General features: G+C 36.6%; 1 protein-coding gene across 1 annotated transcript in view; it reads left to right on the forward strand.

Annotated features, from left to right (window-relative positions):
* The window catches only part of ARHGAP15 (Rho GTPase activating protein 15), a 331,505-nt gene that overhangs the window by 195,316 nt on the left and 119,793 nt on the right, over positions 1 to 16,396 (forward strand). The window contains exon 13 of the mRNA XM_032190068.1: positions 8,014 to 8,112. Within this exon, the coding sequence (XP_032045959.1) occupies positions 8,014 to 8,112 (99 nt within the window). The remainder of the gene's footprint in view (positions 1 to 8,013; positions 8,113 to 16,396) is intronic.

The following is a 16,396-nucleotide window of genomic DNA, read 5'->3' on the forward strand; positions in this document are numbered from 1 at the left end:
GACCTCGGCCAGCACAAGCTGAAGCAGCCACAAGAGTTAAACACCAGCTGGGCCCATGTCTGAAGAGAAAGAGGAGATTTTATGAATTAACTTTGTATGTTTTAGATACATGCAAAAATGCTCAACACGATGTTTCTTCCTCTAAGGAAGTCTTCAATATGTGAAACCATTATGTGCCTTAATGGTGGGCTTCTGCTTCTAGCATCCACAGGCACTTTAAAAAGTGTCATAGATACACACGTGTCTGTGAGTGTGTTCACAGTCTCACACACCAAACTTTCAGGATCTGTCCTTAAACATTCATAGTGTTTGATTTCAATACATAGAAGGGCTTCACCTCTTTGAAGTACCGTGTGGTTTTAGGGTGGGATTTTAATGCATCATATTAGTTTGTTTCAGTTATTACAGTAATAGAGTAGTAATTTATAGTCTTTTAATTTCTGGATTTAAGGGTGTTTTTTTTTAGTTTAATAAAGTGTGGCTGATGAATCTCCTGCGGTGTTACATACGGATCAGATGTGATCCCTGCTAACAAATCCAGATTCATTAGCATAACTCAAATCCATCCTCTAATATATCTCTCTAGGAAAGCCAGATGCATTTGGTTTTGGCTACACTTGCATTAAGCTCTCAATTCATAAACATAGCTTGAGTCTACCTGGGATACTCTTCTACAGAAAAACAAGATGCATGATTTGTGGCACAGTAACTCAGAATTGGTACCCAGTACAATTTTATTACCAAACTAATGTTACCCTAAAGAAAACATGTTAGTAATCTACCGTGCAGTTTCATTAGGATTAGGTTTTGGCCATGCAAATGAGGCAGGATTCGTTAACACGGCTTAATTCCAATCTACGGTAAGTCTATGTGAAATGCACATTTGATAAGGTTCCTTCATTGTCTTCACCAGAGTTTATCCCTTAATCTGTTAAAATGTTATGAAAATGCAGTTGCAGTGCTTATACATAGACCACTTTTAAATGTTAATTTTTAGGCTCACATTAGAATATTTTTAAATCACAAAATACAACCATCCAGATTAAAAATTAAGAGCCTGCCAAATTTTGTATTATAAAATGCATCTATTTATTTTTCTAAAGGTAAATGAACCAGTTGCAGAAACCTCTCAAAACTATTTATTTGCTTGTTTCTTAGGGGAAAAAAATGTTAAGCAATTTTTACAAGAGCAAAATTCCTTCAGCTCTGAGAACACACGTACTAACTTTTATCCCATAGGGAAATGCTTCTGTCAGAATTGTAAATCCCTTAAAATAGGGGCTCATAATAAAAGTGTGTCTAAAGCCTTGCAGGACATCTTGGTACCGAATTTCTGACAAAGGACTGTTCTGTGTGCTAGTGAAGAATTGATATAAATATCTACGAAGCGTGTGGTGTTAATTACTCCAAAGCAGTGGCACTGTAGGTGCTGTGAAAACCTTCACTTTTCATCAAGTGCTATTCATATTTGCCAGGGGCACTATAAAGCTCTCAAATCTATATTGATTTTTTACATTGTATGTCACATTGGAACCAAAACTCCAATAAATTTAACACGTAAATTATAGTCATGAGTAAATACATTTTAAGGTGGTAAGTTCACTTAAACACAGTTCTGTGAGCTGTTAGTCACTGACGTGTATACACTTGGCCAGAAGACTCGACACATTTCTCTGCATTAACCAAATTTGGGAATACAGGCTTCAAAATTAAATAGCAGTTTGATCTCCTGGGGTACTTTGTTCTGCCAACAGTATTATCAGAAAATCTAGAAATTATGTGATTGTCATTTAACTCTTAAGAAAACTTTGTTCATGTAGAATGTAGGAAATATCTGTAGTAAAAAAAGTATGTTTTTGTCAAATGGGAGGAATAAGGAATAGGAGGATGATAATCAAACAAGAGAATGCAACCAGGCTGTAAAAGTTAGTTGTATGGTAATCTGAGAATGAACTGCTGCTTTATATGACAAAAAGTTATTTTTGTCATTGCTGTCCCATTTGCTTTTTAGTGTTTTGCTTATGAGAAGCCTGAACGTGAAGCACACTGGCTCCACTTGTTGCAGTGGGCTGGTGCATGGGGATTTTCATGCTCTAGTGAGAAATCCCATGAAGATTGTCATCCCTCATAGTTACATCTCACTGCTACTTACACAAAATATCTTTGGAATAAAAGAATTTTGACTCATTTCTGTGTAACATATATGGGGGACTATATGCACAATTTGTTTGTGTATTTCCACACATGCATGCAAACCTAGAAGGAGCAAATAGGCATGTTTCAGGCCTGTCATTTTAACAGTGTTATTTCAAGAATAACTGTGTTCAAATTTATATGCTAGGGCAGTTCCTTGGAATTGAAATATTCTCAGAATTTACAGAATCTGCACTAATAAGCTAGAAAAATAATATATAAATCTTCTCTTTTAGAACTACTTTATAATTGAACTTTGATCTTTGTGTTTGAGCTTTGTCATGATTTAATATTGCCCCAAATGAATTGCCAACCTTCAACTTGATATTGCCCTGCTAACCTCCTGATTTCTGAGCCTCTCTAGTCTAGGAAAAAAAAAAAAAAAAAAAAAAAAACTTCCATGAAACTATGATTTTAAAGCTATGGTGGTTGTGTTGGCAATAGACTATTACAAAATTTTCTTTCAGCAAATGTGGAAAAGGAAAAGGAAAAGGAAAAGGAAAAGGAAAAGGAAAAGGAAAAGGAAGAGGCATGAGTAACAACATAAATGATGTTATGGGTAATGAGGAAAATGCAGCTGGCAAGATATCTAGTTTTTGTTGCTGTTGTTTTATTATTTCAAAGGGTAGATGCTGAAGGAACTTCATGGAACTTATTTTGTAAGTTAAGGCAAAAAACAAAATAGCATAAAAATTGGAATTGTTACAACTTTTTCAAGATGAATCTAAAAGCCATTCAATTGCTGGTGAAAGAAACTAGCTGTGATTTGGCTTGATAGCCTATAGTACAAGGCTGAGCATATGTTGGTGGTTGTGCAGATAACAGCACAAAGATCACCAATTATTTTATTTCTAGACGAGGGAGAACATCCTAATTGTTTCACATGTCCCAATGGACTTTGGAGTAATTCAATGTAGTGAGTGTAATGTTCATGAGAAGTCTAAAGGTTTAAATTAAGTCTTATTTTTGGGTTTCTTTTGTAATTCTTCTGAATTATAAAGAAATTTAGCAACTGTTTTGGTGCCCATAATAACCTAGGGAAAGTTAGGAAATGTTTCCTTTGACTCGTGGGGACAGTAGGTCACAAGGATGTTTCTTTCTTTGACCACTACATGGACTTTCTGAAGTACATTTTCCAAACCCTCTCGATGGCCAAACACTGGACAAAGTGATGTTTCCATAGGTGCTGCTCTAATCATGACACGATGGTCAGAAATCATTCAGATAATTTTAAAATATCTCATTTTCGAGACCTGCTTTGAAAAGGAGTACAGCATCCTCGCTCTCTTTGAATTCAAATGAACTTTTGTCTCCAGTAAAACACCATAATTTCTTAAAAGACACCAGTGTCTACAGTACTCTCTATTTTTCTGAGAATGTGAAACAAATCTGGTAGCTCATATGCCACTTAACAGTAACTGCTCACAAATGTAATTTTTTTTAATTGATGACCACCACAGATCAACATTATATAATAAATCTCCATGTTAAAAGGACTGGCAAGACTCCCAGCTAGCATAAATCAGGGGAGCTCCATTGACAACCTTGCTGACTTCAGTCAGCTGAGAATCTGGCCCACTTACTGTAAAAGCATTGTGGCATTATTTGGAGCCCCAGTCGGTGATGAGCATCACTTTAGTGTCTGACTTGGTATTTCAAGTCTACACATGGAGCAGCGAGAGGTAACCTTTCAGAATGTGGCACTTCCAACCACCTTCCTTCCCTCTCCAGAAGAATTCTCTGCTGTGGTGCCTGGTGTTCTGTCTCTCTCCCTGCACATTCCTCTTATTTTGCCTTCTTTTTTTCCCCCTTTTTCCTGCCAATGTTCAAACATATCAAGAAGACAAACTTAGATGTTGATACAAAGGTCTTGGTAGCCCAGCAGTTCAAATCTAGATGTAGCAGAGTTAACTCCACGAATATTCGCTCCTTGAAGGCAGTGAATTACTTTACATAGGTACAATTCATGCTTTTAAAAACTCGGACATGACACCATTATGCCCTCTTCTCGTGTCAGAATTTGAGCTGTTGCCTGAGAATTCAGGATGCTAGCGATTCACTTCCCTGTTTTTTTTTTTTGTTGTTGTTTTTTTTTAATGAAAAGTACTAGGATATGAATTCCTTCTCAGTGTGGCCACATCTCATCCTTATACACCAAAAACAGTTAAACAATGGCATTCTCAGTGAGGATGTGGCTTTTGTGATTTTGTTTTAATTGTTTCTTTTCCAGAAGTATTGTGTCCCATAGCCTGGATTTCTGCAGCTCAGGATTAGTGGCTTTGCTGCAGCCTGTGAAAGCTACTCAGAAAGAGCAGCTCTGTCAGACTCAGGGAGAACATGAAGCTCACCAGAACGAGCAATTCATTGCAGCTGTAATCATCATTTTATATTATACAACTTGCGAATGTCCATTCTCTCCTCTTCTGGTGTCTCATTTTACATCCATGTGCAAAGCTGTCACACACCCCACCATCTTAAATAGAAGGTTTAAAGCACAGATAGCAGGGATGTGTAATGTAAACCATACCACCAAACATATTATGAATATATTGCTCTTCTTAAAAATGCTTGTTGGTTTTTCATACTACAGTATTGACTAACTGTCTGTGTTTGATGTATGGTTTACCAGCCTGATGTAGACTTATGGTTAGAGCTTAACTTGTTAGTTCTGCTTTTGCAGCCAATTCAGAATAACTACAGATGCCCCAAGATATTAAAATTGACTGCTCAAATGGACTCAGTGTGGGAGTTTCATTGGTTTTAAATTGATAACAGCTGAAAGAGTGAATGATTAAAGCTGTATATGGGCATAGTATGCAGCTCCTTTGTACAAGCTCTTGTGAACAGAATCCACTGTATGGGAATTGCCTTTGTTCTAATAAAAGATATTTCTGAACAATTGTTAGTTTAAATTTTTAGATGATGAAACAAGAGCATTTCAGGAGCCTATAGAGGAAATAATTCCTGAGAAACTGGAATAACTCTGAGAAGATAAAGTGGATTTCTATTCAGAGGGGAGCATTTAAAGTTAAGTAGCATTCCATAAGGTGGTAATTGTGTCTATTTCCCAGGCATTTGAGTTAAATAAGCTGGATAGGAAACATAAACTGTCATAACAGGAGGTTAGGAGTGTTGTGTACATCTTTTTTTTTTTTTTTTTAAGTCATAAAAAATGAAGTTTTGAAGAGCCTTATCTCAAATAAATCAAACAAGGGCTTTTTTGCTTCTTTTATTCCTTTGGGAGCAGTTCTTATTTTTTGAAAAGATGTTCTGGGTAGTTTCTCCTTAGAAGCAATTTAATATATATATACACCTCTAAAAGAGTAAGAACCAATATCTTAGTTACACATAAATCTATTGAGAAAAAAAAAAAAAAAAAAAAAAAAAGGGGTAATTAGCATTCATATAATGTCTTGTTTTTAAAATTCTGCACAAATATTAAGTAAGTTTTGCTCAACTATTCTTGTTACCTGTAAGTGTAAATTTGGCAGTGTAACTTCTGCCATTCCCATGTTTATGTACAGAAACAGATCCAGGAAAAAAATAAATTGACTAGAAATAGTCATGGAGCACCCAGAATTCAGAATATTTGTGTGACTTATTAGATCAAGTACTTCTAAAAATTCATGAATTTCTAGGAGGAAAACAAAACAAACAAACAAAACCAAGCTGTTCTGTGTCATTGTTTTACCAAAGTGTCTTTTGATGACCGGTGCCTATTTTCTAAAGAAAAGGTGTTTATTACCTTAACTGCAAAAGACATAATGTGACTATATCTGTAAACTGAAAAGTACATAAAACAAAGTTAAACTGTTTGCTGTAGAAGATGCAAGTCCAAATCCAGAAAATCCACATCCAGAAATGGGGTGATGAGGTGAGAATTGCAAAACAGTCTCCAGTCTTTTCAAAATTTCCTCCCAAGAACAGTGAGTACTCTGCATTCATACTGCAGACTGAAAGAGTAACTACAAAATCCTGGAAGTTGGTTATAAAGCAGTTATAGCACAGAAGAGAAGTTGCTGAACATCCTTGCATTAATTTCCATTCAGTTCTTCACATACTGGCCTTCTAAACCCGGTGTAGTTTCTTGACTGTTTTATTCCTGAAATTGTTTACAAGTGTCTTTGTCAAGCAAATAAGATATATTTTTACTTCTTTTTAACATAATTTATATTGGAGAATATTCCACATTATGCAAAGAATTTGACAGGTCTTTGCTAAAATTTTAAAAAACAATTAAGATGTCAAAAGAGGAAGTGCTAGTACATTTTAATCATAAATCTCTGTATATATAATTACCACTGAAGGCAGCTATAAATGTTTTATGAAGAAAATGTAACCAGACTGTGCTTTGTCAGAAACATAACCCCAAAACATGTAACAGACTGTTCGCTAATGCTTAACGCCACACATGCACACAACCTTCTTCAGTGTAGTTCTGCAAACCCAGTCCTCCATCCCTTCTGCAGCTGAAACTCTGGCTAGCTTAAATTCAGGCTTGCTTTGAAATACTCTACCAGAATGCAGATCACACACATTGCCAGGTACTGGAATAAACTTCCCTGATGCATGTCAAGAAGCCCAAAACTCCTGCCATCCCATGCACCCTGTCTTGTTTCCTAGCTTATTCCTTAGTCTGAAGTATTAGGAAAGAAAAGGCAGTCAAGCTGCGAAAGAGTCCACGCTTAGTAAGAAATAACGGCGGTTAATGATAGTAAGGCGAAGCTAATGTCATTGCAAAGCAGAAAAAGAGCAAACAGCATTTGGACTGGTGGTGAGAAAATGTTGTGCTCCTTTGAGGAAGAACCTTTCAAACTGATCACGGTGGGAGGTGGTGGAACTGGCTGTGGAGAAAGTGTCCTGGTGCCACAGATACTCTCGAGGGCTGCAGGCTCTCGAGGACTGAGTGTGCTTGTTGGCTCCGCTCTGCAGAGCCCAGCCCTGTGCCAGCACCCCTCAGCTGTCTTTACAAACATTTTTGAAAGCCTCTACTCCAATTTCCAAAGTGTAGTACGCTGTTGAAATGCTATATGGAGACTGTCTCTTTGGATAAATGATGGTAGTACAGTCCTATTGTTTCAGCATTTAACTGGCTCTTATTGAATAGTTTCGTTCATCTGTTTGATGCATTTTGATTCTAGCTGACAACATCCCCATTACTGATTGCTCTTTACGTAATTTCTCAAATATATAGAGTGGAAATTAGGTGGAGGAAGCTAATTAGTAATCTGAAAGTTTTAACTGGGTTATACCGATGTTTTAAGAGGAACATTCTGTGTATCAAAACTTTAACATCGTAAAAATTAAAATGTAGCATTATAAGGCTAAATGCTTATTTGTCAAGGAAACAACACAAACCACAAGTTAAACTTGATGTAACATATTCTATCCTCATCAAAAGATGTTTAGTACCTTCCATTTTTCAAGCAGGTAATTTGATGATTAAAACCTCCAGTAAAGATTAGATGAAATTGTACTCTGAGTCCTAATGATGCACCCACATGGTAGTTTATGGCCCATCCAAACACTCAGAGACCGTGGACTACAAGCTTGAGAAAGGTCAAGGTACAAATGAGAACTGAAGCTTTGACCTGAGTGCTGAGGCAAGCAAGTACTGAGAGGTCTGTGCTCAGGGCAGAAGGTAACAAACAGTAGGACTCAGAAGGGACTCGTCTCCAACTTTGTTGGCCCATTTCCCATATTGAGTTTTTAATTGATATGCAAGCTCAGCAAAAGAATAAATAAATAAATAAATAAAATATTGCTAATAATATGCTTTAATGCACTTTCTTATGTTGTTTTTTCTTTTCCCAAATGCAGATCAAATTTTTGGCTCCCATTTGCACTTGGTATGTGAGCATGAGAATTCTACAGTCCCCCAATTTGTAAGACTGTGTATAAAAGCTGTTGAAAGAAGAGGTGAGTTATTAATGTTTTGTACTATTTTTTGTTTCTCTGTTAGTAATCAAAAGTTTAACCTTGTAACTCTGCTTGAATTGCCAGAGTAGGCAGGCAGTTCAATTTATAATATAGTTATGGACTGAACTATACCCCACTCTATATCTTCATTTCCTTTATACAATAAGACATTAATAAAACCCATTTGTGCTGATTATTCCTTATATTTTGTTTGACATGTTGTTGTTTTAGTCTTTCTCTGGGTAAGTAAATGCTAAAAATCGATAAAATGTCAGCAACTTTCATCCTGAAATCTCTGGTGAATGTAATGCCAATACTTTTTCCTAAGTCCTGAATTGTATTCAACGAAAATTAATGTTATTCTAGTGCAACCACAAATATATATTTTTAACTCTGTACAGGTACCTATTTTTTACTGTTATTTTGCAAAGCCATGATACTGTGAGATTATTGGAAAGAGTATTCATCCTCATTAAAAGTTGTGATTAATTTAATAAGAAAGATTTTCATAGTATAAAAAGATGTGCTTAACACCATTGCCTGCCTTCCTTTCTTTCAAGTGTATCTTCTCTCACTGAAGGTCATTTTCTTTGGAAGGTACATGCGGTAGATGCAGAATCTTAAAATGTATTGTATAAAAATGTGAGGCTTCATCACCATCTGTTACAAGTTTACAACTTGTTCCAGGGATCTGGGGAAACATATATCTTGCAAAAGATAGAAAATTTATTTTCAGAATAAGGCTGGGTGAACCCATTGTCACTGTCATATACCGGAGTCTCAGAACAAGAGAACCAATGGAAAATAAAAAGATATTTAGACTGTTAACCACAAAGGAAAAGGCTATTTTAATTCTGTCATTGTTACCTGGTTTTATAGTGAAAGGTGCAATAAAAATACCCTGGAGTTTCAAACTCTGGGAAATTCATGCTTTAATTATACAGCAAAGAGAGTACTGGGATATTATTATTCCCAGAATGATTGGCAGGAAGTCAGAGACTAACAAACTGGAGACTGTTCGGTAGGGGGAGATAGTAGCATTGGTTTTTTGGAGGAAGGCTGGAGGCTGGATGAAAGAGAGAGACAAAGAAAGGGGATACATTTGTGAAGTGACTATTAATAGAGGAGGAATTGCAAGGAGAAATTCAGAACTTGATAAAGAAAGGCAGGGATTACGGTAGAAAAATGCCACACCATGCAGAACGTGTCTAATTGACTGCTTGGTTGTGATCATAGCACAGGTTCTCCAAAAGATGCACTAGATATTTCGTAGGTGATTTGTGGTATCTGACCACTCCTCCAGGAGAAGCAAGGCCAAAGGTCTCTGCACTGCTGAACCGTAATAGAAAATTCCAGGGAACCTAATTAGATGTTTATTGTCTGTGTGAAATGTACAAGGAAGAAAATGAAAATATCACTGTTTCTTCAGAGGAATCCATCCTTCGGAGTATTACGCTATTGTTCATATGTTTGTGTTTCCCTCAAAGTTGCTGTAACTTGGAGAAAGTCTATCCCTTTTAGTTAGTCTAGCATGTAAATAAAAGCTAATCATATGGCGTGAGATAAAAATTTATTTTTATCGCTGTATTTATGAGTTTATATTTGATATACAGTTTTTCTATTATCATTTTTTTGGATTAAGATGCTTGCATTTGCTCACATTCTATTTACTCAAAGTGTTGTTTTTACTAAGTTCTGGCATAAACTATCTCAGGACAGCAGTAATTTATGTGAAGCTAAGTCCAATGTTTATGCAAGCTTCTGATGACATTTTATACCGGGGTTGGTATTAGGAAGCAGTATGTGGAGGTGCCAAGTCTCCCGGCATGGCTGAGACTCAACAGATCTGAAGCCCTCCTCTTAATGGCCAGATACGCCTCCAGCCAAGATACTCAACTGCAGAGTCATGGGAAATACTTATGTACCAATTATGGGAAAGGCACATTTAATGAAAACTGTATGTTTACTTTCATAGTCTTAGTAAGATGGCCTAAATACTTAGTACAGCTGGCATATTGGCTGTTGTAGAAAAGCTTTTTTATTTTTTTCCTGAAGTTGTTTTTTTGTGTGTGTGTGTTTAGAAAATATATCATCTACATACTGTAACTGTACCAAAAATGTTACTTTTGTGCTTCATTTAAGATAAAGGATTATCAGGAAAAAGAGATCTTAGGAGACTAACCCTAAATGTTGCTTACAAAACTTTCATACTTTGCTGTACGGCTATATTTGTATTTATGAAGTCATGTTTTTAGTTATTGTTTACCTATTGATTTTCTTTCTTTTTTTGTGTGTGATTTTTTTTTTAAATGTTATCGCTGTGCACAGACAGTCTAGTGGTGATCTGAATAAACCATATTAATTAGTACATTTTCCTGTGTAGATGATGTTACATACAATAGCTAACTGTAGTAATATTCTTCCACAGATTAAAAATGTAGAGGGTGTCATTAACTGTTGGCAAGATTTCCTGTTTAGTTACACTATTTTTAAATGAATATCTACATTAAAATCAGAGGAATTATTCTGATATTTTTTCCTGCAACTTAGATCAGATTTTGGTTGTTTGTCCCCTAGGCTATTGTTTGCTCATTCACCACTTCAGGACAGAGGTGCTTTATAAGGTCTGGTCTAATTCTCACTCCATAATGCATATTTATCTGTCCGACACAGATTCACTTGTTCAAGAGTGAATTCCATGTTTTCAGGCTCATTTTGTAGTTATTAAAATAGAACAGGGAAGCAAAGGGTCTTTATACATTCAATCAGCCATCTTTCAGAGCTGGCAGTGGAGTTTTAGATAGATAGTAATTAAAAATATTCCCATTCTTGTAAACTTGCAAGGCAATTGTCACTTTTTTTCTTTCTTTCTTTCTTTTTTTTTTTTTTTTTTTGGGGGGGGAGGAGGATAAGCTTAGTTGTTTTTTTCTTCATTCTTCCTGTATTATTTATTCATTCACAATTTTTGATGGAATTCTTGCCTGAAGAATTTAATTCTACAGAGCTATGCCACTAAAGTCAATAGTGTCTTGGCAAAGTGTGTTGGACCCTGGGCATTTAATGCAAAATCCTTGACAGAAAAATCAGCCATGCATCTGATGTGACCTGGGAAGGGAATAATTCTGTACCATGCCATGGTCAGATTGAAGAAATACAGTGGCTACTCAAAAATTTCTACCACTTTCTCCTTTCTCAGGGGACTTGAAGGGGAAAATTTTCACAGAACCCTGTATCCGTTTTTTGTTTTGTTTTGTATTTTTCCCTTGTGTATTCTGTTGGTTTGCCATCAACACCTACCTTAGATAGGCCCCGAGTTCTGATCTTTTGACCTCCCTCTTTAACTCCATGCTTGGCCCAGAGGGCATCTGATAGGTAGCACCAGCCCGCACAGAGCTGAGCAGTGCAGCAAGGAGAGCCTGGGACAATCCTCCTGCTGCTCTGTAATCCACATGCCGTGCACTCTGCCAAGGGTGGGGCCCATTACAAGACCAGTGGTGCTGCAGATATGATTTCCAGTCATTTCTTGAGTCGCCTATTTATTTTGTTATTCGTGACCCTTTAAAGGTCCTGGCGTTTTTTTGCATTTTTTAAAATAAGTGAAAGGCATGAGTAGAACGCATACAAAAATAAAAATATCGGTCTACCTATACAAAAAGCCATCCAGTGTTTCTCTTAGTAAAGTTTTACCATGTGAAAACAGCCTGATATTCAACCCTCTTCCAGGGATGATCATTTGCCCGTGTATCTAATAGCAGAGTAAATGAACACCCCAAGCAGTCAGTATCTTAAACCTATTGGTGGTATCCAGTGTACTTAGATTTTGTAAAGAAATACAGTACTAATGCTCCAGGGAAATATAATTTAACTTTCATCTCTCTTTTGAAATGTCCTTCATTTTCTCCCTCTGTTTCCAAATCTGAGTTAGTGTTCTCAAATCAGCCTAAATGACTTGAGAAATGACACTGCAGGCAGCAAGGCTGGTGATTACAGGTACAGTTTTCATTCTAAGCTGGACATTGCAGACATTGTTTTCTGTTGCTTTTCTTGGAGCACAGGATGCTCTGACAGGAATGATACACAAAATTACATATTTGATTTGATGCCCAAAAGCCACCCTGGGATCCATAACCTTGCTTAAAGATTTAAGAAAGACCTTTAGTCCACTTCTGAGAAGGTTCTTAGCTTAGAAAACTTTATCTTTCAACTTTACTTCTTAGCAGCTGTTATGTTTTTTTGCTGTCGTTTGTTTGACAGGATCCAGTTATAGGTTCCGATGTCTGTTTAAAGAAACAGGGAGGTTGTTGGCTTTAAAATTCCCTTACTGCTTGTGTGTTCAACATTTTCCCAGGCTTTTCTACATAGTTTGCCAAGTAAAGGGACTGACCTTTTGTAGCAAACACTTTTTCATTTCTAAATGCTCACTTTGATTTTTGTCCCATTTTATGCTCATTCCAAACTGTTTACAACCCACTAAAAATGACTGTGAATTATATGTTTGTGTAATGGATTCCTTTTGTGGTTGGAGTGGAATGTTTACTTTGAACAATTAGTTATCTTTGGGCAGATTATAGTGACCTGAAAAAAGAATGGCTAAAATTATTATAGTACCTTAACTATTTCCTTTTGTTATCTTCTCTGTTTGGCCAGTGTATTATTTACTGGGTTTCATTGCTCTGAGCCCCAGTGAACAAATCATGTTAAATAAGAGCAGCGACAAAAATCCCTGAGTGCAGGGCTCTCGGCCTGGGCAGGGGGAGATCTGCTGGGGTCGGACAGGGAGTTCCAGCAAGGCTTCAGGAGTGACCACTGGGTACTGGGAGCTTGGCTGTGCAGTTTTCACAGGACACAGCTGGGAGAAAATTTTTAACTTGAAAATCAGATTTCTTAAAAGGCATCCAGAGTTCAACACCTCAAAGAACCTAAAATCAATAATCAGTTTGGATTTGATGTCCATACCTCCAACTTGACTAGTCATAATGTCATTGTGTGTAGCAGTGCACTCACACACAAAGTCCCAGACCCCAGAATATTCAGTGTTTAAGAAAGAAAATGTCTTGAACAAAGACAAAGTACCTTATGGGATGTGGTAAAGAAATACAGTCGTCATGATGAAGAGAAATGAAGATAGAAATGATATTTTAAACTACCTCACCTCCCAAATGCCATGCCAATGACAGAAGGTTGTGTCCCTTTCATCATTTTTATCTCTTAATCTAAATACTAAAGTGCAGCTAAAAGCACTTTAGAACCTATATATATACACATATATAAGAAAATAGTAAAAAATTACCTTCTAAATCATATACTGCTTAAAAGGTAGTCAGTATTCTGGTAGGACGTTTACATAGGGGAGGGTTCACTTATCTTAAGGAATTAAGCAAAGAGGAAATGAGTTTTTAAAATATAAAGTATTGTGAATGTATTTACATAGCTAAGAAAAAAAAAAAAAAAAAAGAGTATATAAAACCATTTCACACTCTCTCATTTTCTAATGGTAGAAAGCACTGCCTAAGACTTAAAAAAAAAAAATAAAAAAAAATCCAGCCATCTCCTAACACTGATGACTCCCTTGCTGGGATCACTCATTTTGGGCTGGTGTACTGGGTAGTTTAGTGGAGTGCAGTGTGGATGACAGAAGACCAGAGGCCTGTGCTGCCAAGGTATGTATTAATAACCAATTTATACAACCTCTGGCAGCTTATTGGCATGTGCTGTGTTACTCCATATTATTAGATTTGTGTTCAGTGACTTGTTCCTCTAGGGTGTATTTAGCTTAAGCAATACTTTTAAATGTATTTGTTACTCCAGAATACTTCAGTCCCGTTCCTGAGGACCCCAAAGAGGCAGCTGGAACATACCGGGTATTTTTACCAGAGTATGCTCACCACCATCCTTGAGCTTCCACTAACTGTACGGTGTTCCTGAGCTGCTTCACTGTTAGTCCAAACCCATCAGACGGTGCCATAAAGGACACATCCTGGCAAGGTTTCTTTGAGAAGGACAGCCTGAGGAAACCTATGCTGCTCACAGGGCAGCTTTATATTTCAGTCTCAGTGCTGGGTTACTCTCCCACAGCAGTTGGCCCCTGCACAACCATTGAAAAGTATTTTATTTGTATTTTCTCTCTGTCATAACTTTTAGCATTCCATATTTCTATCTTCAGAACAAGAAATTGTTCATGAATAGTAGTTTGTTCCCTACAAGCTCATTCACTGAATTTCAATACTTATTCTCCTCCAGGAAGGTATTGTCCAAACTTTTTTCGTTCTCCCAGGCCTACACATGCTTCCTTGCTTACTCTGATATAATTTTACATACTGTTTCCAGTGGCTTTAGCATTCAGTACCCTGAAAGTACAGAGATCATATTGCTCCACCAAATGATCTGAGCTCCCAGTTCTGCTAATTTTGTACTGTTCATTCTTTCCCACTTTGGGATAATCTATTATACTTGGATCCAGGCACGCACTAAAAGCTAATACTTCCATGAAGAATGTGCAATTTGTACTGTTTAGGTTGTGATGAGATTCCTGAAGTCTTTTATGATTCTATCTTGTTCCAACAGGGCTTCTGCTCCCAACTTTTATAAGCACTGAATAAAAAAGAAAAGAAAGAAAAAAAAAAGAAAACAAAACAAGCTGATAAAAAAAAAAATTACACACACACAAAAATATCCAGCAGTTCAGCAGATAAAGCTTTTTCCAGGGAATTCTAGTGGGCTGAGGAAAACTGTTTCTGAGGGCATTGAACTATGTTTACTTTAAAGTGGCCAGCAAGCACAAACTTAAACATACAGACGAATGCAATGTAAAACAACCAAATTCTGAGAAAAGCCCTTGCAAGTTTGTGATTTAAAATGTTTTTGTGTTTTTCTCCTTCTTCTTCTGAGCAGAAATTAAGAGAGGTTGAATTTAGTGCACACATATTGGCAAGCTTTCCCTGACCCGTTCTGTCTTCAGGCTCAGGCAATCCCACTATAGCCACCTTTCTTCGAGCAAGAGCCAGTTAATAGCGTTGTGCAAGGTCCAAGTCAGAATTGGCTCTGAAGGGTATTCACTCTGGGGCCTCTGTGTCTGCTAGAAAGCCACATTCCGACTTAGAAAAAATATCGAGAAGTGTCAACAGGAAACATCACGGAAGAGCATACAAGACAAATTAGACAAAAGGAGACAGAAAAAAAAAAAAAAAAAAAAAAAAAAAGTCTTGCAATGACAATGCAAAAAGAGAAAATAAATATATATCTAAAATTCTGAGAGCAGCGATTGTAAGCTAGTCAGAAGAATAAAAAGCCAAAAAAAAAAAGCCAGGCACTTGAACCAGTTGCTGTCTTTGTCATAGTTACCTGATACCTGTTTCCTTGATTAATCTGTTCCAGAGAAATGTATCCATTTCTATGAAAAAGGGGGGATTTGTATTTTAAGCCTTGCCAGTAAAAACAAGCAGACACTCAGTGTGCACCAGAGTAACATTTACAGTGCCTGGGCCAAATTCATGCCTTGTGTAATTTTATTGCTTTTACTGGAATTACACCAGAGATGAGCTTGGCCTTTTGCCTTTTTCTAGCATTGTATAATATATCTATTAGTGAACATGTAGAAGGAAATGGTGCATTTTGTCTTCAGAATTTTCCATAAAATCTTTTTCAATAGGCTTAATAAATAAAATAAACCACTTAACCTATGAAATAAGAAAGAATCAAACAGCATTTTCTAGATATTAAAATAATGTTAATACACTTTGTAAATCAAACAGTTGACATGTCTACATGCTGAAACAAAGTCTAGAGAAATTTAAAGCCAGCTGACTATCTCTGGTGCTTACCCCATGCCAATGAGAACATGAAGGTCCTGACATAGCCCCTAGTCAGATTCAGGAAAGTTCACACTTGAGGATATCCACATCCTAACCATGAAGAAGATTATTTATAAAAAAAAAAAAAAAAAATCCCGTCTTTTCCTCCTGAATAAATTGAGGATGTGAGGCACTGTGCCTTACTACACATACTGTCACGGGCTAGGATCTGGCACTATTTCTGCCGCAAATCCCATTTAGTCAAACTTTACACTTCAGCCATTAGTGGAACACTTTGGGCTTATGCTTGACAAAGTGAGTCTGGCCTAGAGATGCTCACAAGAAAAAAAAAAAAAAAAAAAGAAAAAAAAAAAAGAAAAAAAAAGGTTTGTCTATTAAATTCCTTTAGGGGAAAAATCAAAGGTAGTTGTACGTTCAGATTCTTTCAGCATTCCTGCCCCTTAAAATAAATCTATGGATATAAAGGAAAATTA

The sequence above is a fragment of the Aythya fuligula genome, chromosome 6 (genome assembly GCF_009819795.1).
Source record: "Aythya fuligula isolate bAytFul2 chromosome 6, bAytFul2.pri, whole genome shotgun sequence".
Lineage (NCBI taxonomy): Eukaryota > Metazoa > Chordata > Aves > Anseriformes > Anatidae > Aythya > Aythya fuligula.